Source organism: Rhamphochromis longiceps, linkage group LG16 (genome assembly GCF_057381845.1).
Source record: "Rhamphochromis longiceps isolate RC_006_pf linkage group LG16, R_longiceps_female_GT1.1, whole genome shotgun sequence".
Lineage (NCBI taxonomy): Eukaryota > Metazoa > Chordata > Actinopteri > Cichliformes > Cichlidae > Rhamphochromis > Rhamphochromis longiceps.
In genome coordinates this window covers 37446362-37456389 of record NC_140572.1, presented here as the reverse complement: position 1 = coordinate 37456389, position 10028 = coordinate 37446362, and the positions used below count along the sequence as shown (strand labels likewise).

Sequence of the window (10028 nt, the reverse complement as noted above, 5' to 3'; positions counted from 1 at the left end):
GATCAGAAATTAAAAAAGCCTAAATAAAATACAAGGATAAGGTAGAGGCGGAGATGGGTAGCAATAACTTAAGGGTGGCCTGGGCAGGCATGAAACACATGACTGGTCACTGTTACAGTGACTGTAATAAGATAAGTCTCCCTGGTTTTAGTTCAGACTCTCAGCCAGTGAGCTGAATAGATTTTATTTGAGATTTAATGATAATTATAATCCAAGGAATACACTTGATTTCTTAATAGAGAGCACCAGAGGCCCCCCAGCTTTGTTCTTTGATGAAAGAAGGGTGGGAAATCTTTTTAAAATGAGTAAGACTAATAAAAGTCCAGGTCCTGATAATATATGTGGCCAGGTGCTTAGAACATGCGCAGAGCAATTATGCAGTATTTTTTATTACATCTTTCTTTTATCTCTTCAGCAACAGAAGGTTCCAGAGGTATGGAAAAAATCAATTATTTCTCCGGTTGCTAAGACCACAAAACCTACATCATTAAATGATTTTAGGCCTGTTGCTCTTACATCTTTAGTGATGAAGTCCTTTGAAAAACTTGTCAGGAAGGAGATCCTGCAGCAAGTAGAGAAGCTGATAGATCCACTACAATTTGCATACAGGCCTCGCAGAGGTGTGGATGATGCAGTGGTCACTCTGTTGAACTTCCTTTATCGCCATCTTGATGGCGCCAAAGCTCATGCTCGGGTCTTATTTATTGATTTTTCTTCAGCTTTTAATTCTATCCAGCCACATCTTTTAGTTGATAAGCTTCTTAACCAGTTTAAACTTGATTTTAATCGTGTTGGTTGGAATTTAGACTTTTTAACTGACAGATCTCAGTGTGTGAGAGTAAACGGTTGTTTTTCCAAACAGCTGAATCTGTTTTAACTTTCTGTATCATTGCTTGGTACGGTAATATGTCCCTGAATAATAGGACCAGACTTAACAACCTGGTTAAAGTGGCTGGCAAGATTTCAGGGAGGTCTCAGGTCCAGCTTGTGGACTTTTATAACAGGCAGGTGCTGCGGAAGGCAACCTCTGTCCTGTTGTGTTCAGATCATCCACTCTTTAATGATTTTCAACTGCTTCCATCAGGTTGTCGTTATAAAGTGCCTGCAGTGAAGACAAAGAGACATAGATTGTCTTTTGTACCTAGTGCTATTATCATAGTTAATAACACTAAACCATGAGTGTTGTGGCCATTGCACATTGCACTTTTTTGATGAAAAATCTAGGTTGTTTTATCAGGCTTATATTATATTATTTTGGTGAGTGTATGTGATGTGTTGGTTGTCTGTTTGTTTGTACAGACATACTGCAAATCAATTTCCCGTTAGCGACAATAAAGTTACCATTGACCAAACCTAATTCATCCCTTCCACCTCCCTCCCTCTCGAACTGTCTTATGGAGATCAGATCTTGGTTCTCCTCCAATTTTGTCAAACTAAACAGTAATAAAACAGAAATTTTACTCATTGGCACGGCCTCTACCTTAACCAAATCTCACAGTTTCTCCATTAATATTGAAAATTCCCTGATCCTTCCTTTCCTGCAGGTAAAGAGTTTGGGTGTCATACTCAACACTACTCTCTCATTTCAATGTCACACATTTTTTACAAAGCCCGGTCTGCATACCTTCACTTGTGTAACATTAACCGACTTCGTCCCTCTCCATGCTGCTGACATCCTTGTCCATAGTGCAACTCCCTCCTATTTGGTCTCCCCAGTAAGTCCTTCCATAAACTTCAACTTCTTCAGAATTCTGGAGCTCGGGTCATAACTCGTACTCCCATTAGAGACCATGTCACCCCAATTCTTCAACAGCTTCACTGGTTGCCCCTAGAAGCCAGGATAAACTTTAAAATCAGTTCTCACGTTTAAGTGTATTCATAACCTTGCCCCTTCTTATCTCTGTGATCTGCCTCATATCACCGCAGTTTCCCGCTCTCTCAGATCTTCATCTTGTTGTTCCTTCTGCTCGTCTTACCACTATGGGGCACAGAGCTCTCAGTCGCTCTGCTCCTCGGCTCTGGAACTCACTTCCTTCATCTTAAGAAATATAGATTCCCTTATTTAAATCACAACTCAAAACCTACTTGTTTACTTGCTGTCAAGTCATGCTTTTTTTTGAAAAAGAAGCTCTTTCTCTGTTGCTTGCTCTACAGCATTTTGAAGTCTATGTCGGCTCTAGTTCATCACCTGTCATTGTTTACACTAGAGATGGACCGATCCGATATTACGTATCGGTATCGGTCCGATACTGACCTAAATTACTGGATCGGATATCGGAGAAAAATAAAAAATTTAATCCGATCCATTAAATATCACGAAAGCACCTCACAAAACTTGCCACACGCCGTAACTCACCTCAGAATGTTAGCACGGAGCAGTATGCATCACGTGATAGAGCGGCTGTGGCATGCTTTGGAGCTTCGCTAGCAACCCGGCATTTCATCTCCGACAAAGTTATCCCCGAGAGAAGTAAAGCAAGTGTGTAAGTCCATCTCTGAATGTTTGTAAAGCATTCCTGCGTTAAGCTTAACAAGCGATATATGGAGCGACTGCCTCTTCTTGCTGCTACTTCAATCATGAAACTGCTTAATGATCAGCTGATCGGCTTTTCTGTTGCGAGTCCCTCTCTGTTGTTTGTTTTTGGCCCACTTTGCACCAGAAAGAGGAAACCAGCGGCTGAACAACAGCAGCACGTTTAAGCTTGATAAGCTGTTGTTAGAATGTATTTAATATTACTTTCTACTCGAGGATCTTTTTCTATGTAGCTGACGGCTGTAACTGTGCAGGGGCGGATCTAGCAAAGTTTAGCCAGGGGGGCCGATAGGGCATTAACAGGGAAAAGGGGGCACAAAGACATACTTTTCTTTCTTATTCTCATTTAAAATGTCTAGCGTTTAATAAATAATTATCTGACACCCAAAGTTTTAATTTGATGTAAAATGAATACAATTAAGATAAGATAAGATAAGATAAGATAGAACTTTATTAATCCCTCGGGTGGGTTCCTCTGGGAAATTCGATTTCCAAAAAAGCACAGCACCGACAGAAGTTACAGAGTTACAGAATATTATATATATAAAAAAAACACCCAGCACGCCCCTGCGGGCGGTTTATCCTTCAAGCTCGGGTCCTCTACCAGAGGCCTGGGAGCTTGAGGGTCCTGCGCAGTATCTTAGCTGTTCCCAGGACTGCGCTCTTCTGGACAGAGATCTCCGATGTTGTTCCCGGGATCTGCTGGAGCCACTCGCCTAGCTTGGGAGTCACCGCACCTAGTGCTCCGATTACCACGGGGACCACCGTTACCTTCACCCTCCACATCCTCTCGAGCTCTTCTCTGAGCCCTTGGTATTTCTCCAGCTTCTCGTGTTCCTTCTTCCTGATATTGCTGTCATTCGGAACCGCTACATCGATCACTACGGCCGTCTTCTTCTGTTTGTCTACCACCACTATGTCCGGTTGGTTAGCCACCACCATTTTGTCCGTCTGTATCTGGAAGTCCCACAGGATCTTAGCTCGGTCATTCTCCACCACCCTTGGGGGCATCTCCCATTTTGACCTCGGGACTTCTAGGTTATACTCGGCACAGATGTTCCTGTACACTATGCCGGCCACTTGGTTATGGCGTTCCATGTATGCCTTGCCTGCTAGCATCTTGCACCCTGCTGTTATGTGCTGGATTGTCTCTGGGGCATCTTTACACAGCCTGCACCTGGGGTCTTGCCTGGTGTGATAGACCCCAGCCTCTATGGATCTTGTACTCAGAGCTTGTTCTTGTGCTGCCATGATTAGTGCCTCTGTGCTGTCTTTCAGTCCAGCTTTGTCCAGCCACTGGTAGGATTTCTGGATATCAGCCACCTCCTCTATCTGCCGGTGGTACATACCGTGCAGGGGCCTGTCCTTCCATGATGGTTCCTCGTCTCCCTCCTCTTTCTTGGGTTTCTGCTGCCTGAGGTATTCACTGAGCACTCGGTCAGTTGGGGCCATCTTCCCAATGTATTCTTGGATGTTCGTTGTCTCATCCTGGACTGTGGTGCTGACACTCACCAGTCCCCGGCCCCCTTCCTTCCGCTTAGCGTACAGCCTCAGGGTGCTGGACTTGGGGTGAAACCCTCCATGCATGGTCAGGAGCTTTCTTGTCTTTATGTCAGTGGCTTCTATCTCCTCCTTTGGCCAGCCTATTACCCCAGCAGGGTACCTGATCACGGGCAGGGCGTATGTGTTGATGGCCCGGATCTTGTTCTTACCATTCAGCTGACTCCTCAGGACTTGCCTGACCCTCTGCAGGTACTTGGTGGTTGCAGCCTTTCTAGTGGCCTCTTCATGGTTCCCATTTGCCTGCGGGATCCCCAGGTACTTATAACTGTCCTCTATGTCTGCAATGTTGCCTTCTGGTAGTTCAATCCCCTCAGTTCTGACTACCTTCCCTCTCTTTGTTACCATCCGACTACACTTCTCCAGTCCGAACGACATTCCAATGTCATTGCTGTATAGCCTGGTAGTGTGGATCAGTGAATCGATGTCTCGTTCACTCTTGGCATACAGCTTGATGTCATCCATGTACAGGAGGTGGCTGACAACTGCTCCGTTCCGTAGTCGGTATCCGTAGCCAGTCTTGTTAATGATCTCACTGAGGGGGTTCAGGCCTATGCAGAACAGCAGTGGGGACAGAGCATCTCCTTGGTAGATCCCGCACTTGATGGTAACTTGTGCTATGGGCTTGGAGTTGGCCTCTAGTGTTGTACGCCACATCCCCATTGAGTTCCTGATGAAGGCTCTTAGGGTCCCATTGATCTTGTACAATTCTAGGCATTCCAGTATCCAGCTGTGGGGCATTGAGTCATAGGCCTTCTTGTAATCAATCCAGGCAGTGCACAGGTTGGTCAGTCTGGTCTTGCAGTCTCGGCTGATTGTTCTGTCTACCAGTAGCTGGTGTTTTGCACCTCTGGTATTCTTGCCAATTCCTTTCTGTGTCCCGCTCATGTGTTGACCCATGTGCCTGTTCATCTTAGCCGATATGATGCCTGACAGGAGCTTCCATGTAGTACTGAGGCAGGTTATTGGTCGGTAGTTGGAGGGGACCGCTCCCTTCTTGGGGTCCTTGGGGATCAGGACCGTCCGACCTTCGGTTAGCCATTCCGGGTGTCTCTCGTTAACTAGCAGCTGGTTCATTTGTGCTGCCAGACGCTCGTGGAGTGCAGTCAGCTTCTTCAGCCAGTAGGCGTGAACCATGTCGGGCCCTGGTGCTGTCCAACTCTTCATACTGGAGACCCTTTCTTGGATATCTGCCACTGTGATGGTTACTGGACCCTGTTCAGGGAGGTCGCTGTGGTCTGCCCTCAGATCCACTAGCCACTGAGCATTGCCGTTATGGGTTGCATCCTTCTCCCATATGCTCTTCCAGTATTGCTCCGTCTCCAGCCTTGGTGGTGCTGTTCTCTTATTGTTCCCTTGCCACTGAGAGTACACCTTTGCTGGTTCTGTGGAGAACAGCTGGTTTATTCTCCTGCCTTCTATCTCTCTGGTGTACCTCCTCAAGCGGCTGGCCAAGGCTGTGAGTCTTTGCTTGGCAGTTTCCAAGGCCTCAGGTATGGACAGCTTGCTGTATTTCTTAGGCACCTTATTTGTCGCACCTTTCTGCAACTCCGTTAGTTGGCTAACCTCCCTCCGTGCTACTTTGATCTTGCCCTCTAGCCTCCTTCTCCATGGAGGGTACTGCCCCTTGTGGCTGTTCAACTTGTAGCCAAGCATCTCACTGATCACTGCTGCCGTATTGTAGATCAGCTTGTTAGTGTCGGTAATCGTGGTTGTAGGTATTGCCCGTAGTGCTGCATTAACATCATCTAGCAGACCTTCTGAGGGTACTTCACGTAATCTTGGTAACCGGCTACGGAGGATCCAGGTTTCAAGCTTGGCCAAGCAGCTGGATAGCGTAGTGGTTAAACTACACGCCTTTGGAACAGAGGATCGCAAGTTCGATTCCTGCCTGGGGCGTCTGTATCCAGTAAGGGTCCTAAGGCTAGACCCCCTATGCTAAGCAAGCCTACCGCAGACATGAGCGAGACAGATAAATATGAAGGCATGCCGGCTCGGACGTCGCCCGGATCAACAAGGTCCGCGTCAGGTGTTGAGGAACCAGGGCACCCTGACGAAAAGTGGGCTACTGGAACAAGAAGGCATCGGTGGGCAAGGGACGAAAACAGGGCGTTGTTGGAATGCTACTACGCAAGTAACCCCGGCGGAAGGGGCTACATGAATAGGATGAGGGACCTATGGATTCTTCGATACCCAACATCCACAATGACAGCGAAACAACTAGTAGCTCAGTGTTCCAACATTCGAAAGAAGGGACTGCTCTCACAGCTAGAGATTGACGAGGTACAACACAAATATATATATATATATATATATATATATATATACACACACACACATATATAAATAAAATATACGAAGGGGATAAATAGAATAAATAGGAATAAAAAATAAAAATACAAGTGAATTGCACATTTCAAGTATTGAGGTCTATTGCACTGTTGACTATTTACAAAAGTATTGCACAAAAGGTATTGCACAGTGAGGTGAAGAGGCACTACAGCTTAGTTGTTCCCCCCTTCTTTGTCCTCCTGTTTCCCCTCCCTCTCCCCTCCAGAGAGGAGTTAAACAGTCTGATGGCGTGTGGGACAAAGGAGTTTTTAAGTCTGTTTGTTCTTGTCTTTGGGAGAAGCAACCTGTCACTGAACAGACTCTTCTGGTTGTTAATGGCCGTGTGCAGAGGATGCCCAGCATCCTTTTACTGTATTACTGTATATAGTGACTATTAAGTCTAATATATATACCCTAGTAAGCTATAGTACTTTTTCCTTTGGGAAGGTACCATCTGTGCAGTCTGCAATTTTGTTGAAGAAAGATGTTGAATCTATTTAATATTTCTTGAAAAATAATTGATTTCTGTGCATTTTTTTTTCCACACTGTGTCAAATTAAGGTTGATTATGTTGATTAAGCATCATGAGGTGGAGCGTGAGGGGTGGTTCCCTATTTTTTATTTATTTATTTTTGTTGTTGCTGGGAGTTGGAACCCTATTAGTTAGGTTGCTTAATATTTATGCTAAGTACTCTTTAAAATACCAGAATAGGGAGGATGGTGCAGGTTTAAGTTTATTAGATTGATCAGTATTGCTGAACTATGAAATATTTTTTTTTGCATACAGGTATAACAGAATAGCTTTAGTGTAGTTGTTGTTTTAAACTTGAATATGAACTTATACAAAATGCAGCAAGATATTTAAAAAAACAGTTTTGTTGATTAAAAAACACTATATCGGATTCATATCGGTATCGGCAGATATCCAAATTTATGATATCGGTATCGGTATCGGACATAAAAAAGTGGTATCGTGCCATCTCTAGTTTACACCGATCACAACCCCCTCGTGTTTTTGACTAGGATGCAAAATTCTAACCAGAGGCTCATGAGATGGAAGGATTTCAATCTGGAGATCCATCACAAAAAAGGAACCGAGAATGTAATGGCAGATGCGCCGTCGCGTGGTTTTCTGAACTCCTAAGTGCCAAACACCTATAGGGGAGATGTTTGGTCTTGGGAAGGGCGAGGGGGGGTGGGGGTGTTACGGCCCTGGCCGTAATGTGTTTTGGTGGCTGTTTCTTTAAGTCTCTGCAGGTCCCTGATTGGATAAGCTGACGGCTGCTGATTGGTCCCCTGATCACGTGGTCGCTTTCAAAATCCCTCACCAGCAGTTGTCCTGGGGCAGCAACTGACAGCAGCAGCAGACCTGACCCTGGCCTCCAAACTCTGTAACCTAGTATATAGTGCGTAAATTAGCTTCCTCTTGTAAATAGCACCTTGTAAATAGTCACTGAAGCCGAAGGGGTGAGCTGCCTTGTTGTTTTCTGTATTGTTTCCTCCTGTTTATAGGTTTAGGGTAGGGTTTAGGTAGCACTTCCTTGACTGATTAAGCTGGTTTTGTTTGTTATTTTGGCCTTTGTTCACCCTGGAGTCACGCTTCAGTTAAAATAAACCAATAAACCACTGTTCACTAAGAAATGGGTTTTTCTGCATTTGAACTCTTATGTTGCGTACCGGTACCCCTAGGCTGGAGCGTAACAGTGCTGTAAACACTTCTCCATTACCAAAATTTTCACAGCCAAGGTTGTTTCAGCTATGATGAGCTCATGTGCCCCCACTCCCCCCATCCCATCATCTTTTTTTCCAGGTGAAAAAAAGCAGGTGAAATTCTAGAATACATTATTTTTTGGTTCAAAGTGGTTCATTCAATGGACAATTCACACGTGTCAGAATGAGGCAGACACTGTTCAAGAACCAGGCAGGCATGCCAAGTACCCTCGGGCAGGATACTAACCCCATGGTGCTCTCTGGAGCATCCATTAGAGGACGGGAAGTGACGGAAGTGACGAGTAAGGTAAGCGACCCATGTTGTAGGTGACGTCAGACGCCGGAGAATTGGCGGAAAAAAAAAAAGCAAATGGTAGCTTAGAGTTTAACAAAGGTTTTTCAAGCTTCAATATTACCAAATATACTAATCGATTGTCATATAACTAACAACATCTGTTCTATCATCTCTAACACCCTGGAGGACAACGGGGAGAGTTTAGACGCTCTCCAAGATTACATCGACCGCTGTTTTCAAGATTTAGTCATGAAGAAGGCCCAGAGTACATCCTCCCCGACCAAAATTGAGACGCCGTCATCGAAGAGATCTCGCCCGGCAGAATCCCCCGGTACAACATCGCCTGCCGGCAAAGACATCGCAGACATCCTGGAGTCAATCGACAAGCGATTGTCCAGTTTCGATGCGAGGCTGGCCCTGGTGGAGATTTTACACCGGGAATTTAAATCTCTGAGAGAATCCCTGGAATTCAGCCAGCAGCAGGTGGAAACGCTTGCCGCTGAAAATACCACGCTACGGGAGTCGGTCAAATCTCTCACCGATAACGTGACCCAGCTAAACATTGAAAATAAAAAAATAAAAGAGTCCGTTATCGATCTACAAGCCCGTAGCATGAGAGATAATCTTGTGTTCTCTGGTATTCCAGAATCTACCGGAGAGGATGCGGAGGCAATGGTGAAAAGCTTCATCAAAATCCACCTGAAGCTGCCGGAGGACACCGTAAAGAACATCGACTTCGATAGAGTACATCGCTTGGGGGGCGCGCGGTCGCGGACCGGGAGACCACGGCCTATTGTGGCCAAATTCAGCCAATTCAAACAAAAGGAACAGGTGAAGAGTCACGGCAGAGAGCTGAAAGGAACGGACTTCAGCGTGAACGACCAGTTCCCCAAAGAGATCCTGGAACGACGCAAGGTCCTGTTCCCAGTTCGACGTAGCTTTATCCAGAAAGGCTCCCGTGCTGTCATCGCTGTGGACCGGCTCTACGTGGACGGACAGCTGTACCGCGACCCCGGCACCACACCGTGGTTATACTGACTGCACTCCAGATAAGAACCCGCTACACTCTTTTCTTATTCATTCACACTCTCTCCTTTAACATGAGTTTAACCTAGTAATATCAATATGATGTCATAGCAGATATAACACCGTCACCCTCCGTCATTGCTTTAATTGGAATGTTTCCGTTTCGTTTCTTTTTTTTTGTTGTTGCTCACAGTTCATGTGGTTTCTTTCTTTTTCTTGTCTTTCACTGCTGTAATCACCCACTTCCCCACTCACCTACAAACAAACACCCTCTATTTCTCCATATTTTCACACCACGATCACGCAAACACATCCGCTCAACGGCAGCACATTCACAACAGCCTCACAGCACGCACAGACTTGCAGGACACATAAACCAGCCACGCTTGTTCATATTAGTGAATATTCACACATAGTCAGACTTATGGAGCCTCTCACCACACTTTTTTTTCCTCTCTCTCTCTTTCTATTTACAAACAAGGGATGTTTCCACACTCTCTCCACCTGTCTAAACGAAACACCCAGCGTACATCATTAGACATACACACACAATTATGGGCATTCTGAGGCTTG

The 10028-nt window shown here is 45.4% G+C and overlaps 1 protein-coding gene across 2 annotated transcripts; it reads left to right on the top strand.

Annotated features, from left to right (window-relative positions):
* The first annotated feature begins 8242 nt into the window (after positions 1 to 8242).
* On the top strand, positions 8243 to 9744 carry LOC146651630 (uncharacterized). Of its 2 annotated transcripts, none has more exons than XR_014907888.1 (2): positions 8243 to 8912; positions 9076 to 9744. XR_014907888.1 is itself a non-coding variant. In XM_085384244.1 (2 exons), the coding sequence occupies exons 1-2, from the start codon at positions 8679 to 8681 to the stop codon at positions 9465 to 9467; spliced, it is 474 nt and encodes a 157-aa protein (XP_085240370.1). In that variant the 5' UTR covers positions 8302 to 8678; the 3' UTR covers positions 9468 to 9744. The 2 variants fall into 2 exon arrangements, 1 of the variants encoding a protein (XP_085240370.1); XM_085384244.1 differs by having other exon boundaries at positions 8302 to 8760.
* Positions 9745 to 10028: the final 284 nt, after the last annotated feature.

Excerpts from the sequence above, each read along its gene's own strand:
- LOC146651630 (XM_085384244.1), top strand. The coding sequence starts at position 8,679 with ATGAAGAAGGCCCAGAGTACATCCTCCCCGACCAAAATTGAGACGCCG. Across the intron at positions 8,761-9,075 it reads TCGCCCGGCAGAATCCCCCG|AATCTACCGGAGAGGATGCG; the intron begins GTACAACATCGC and ends CTGGTATTCCAG.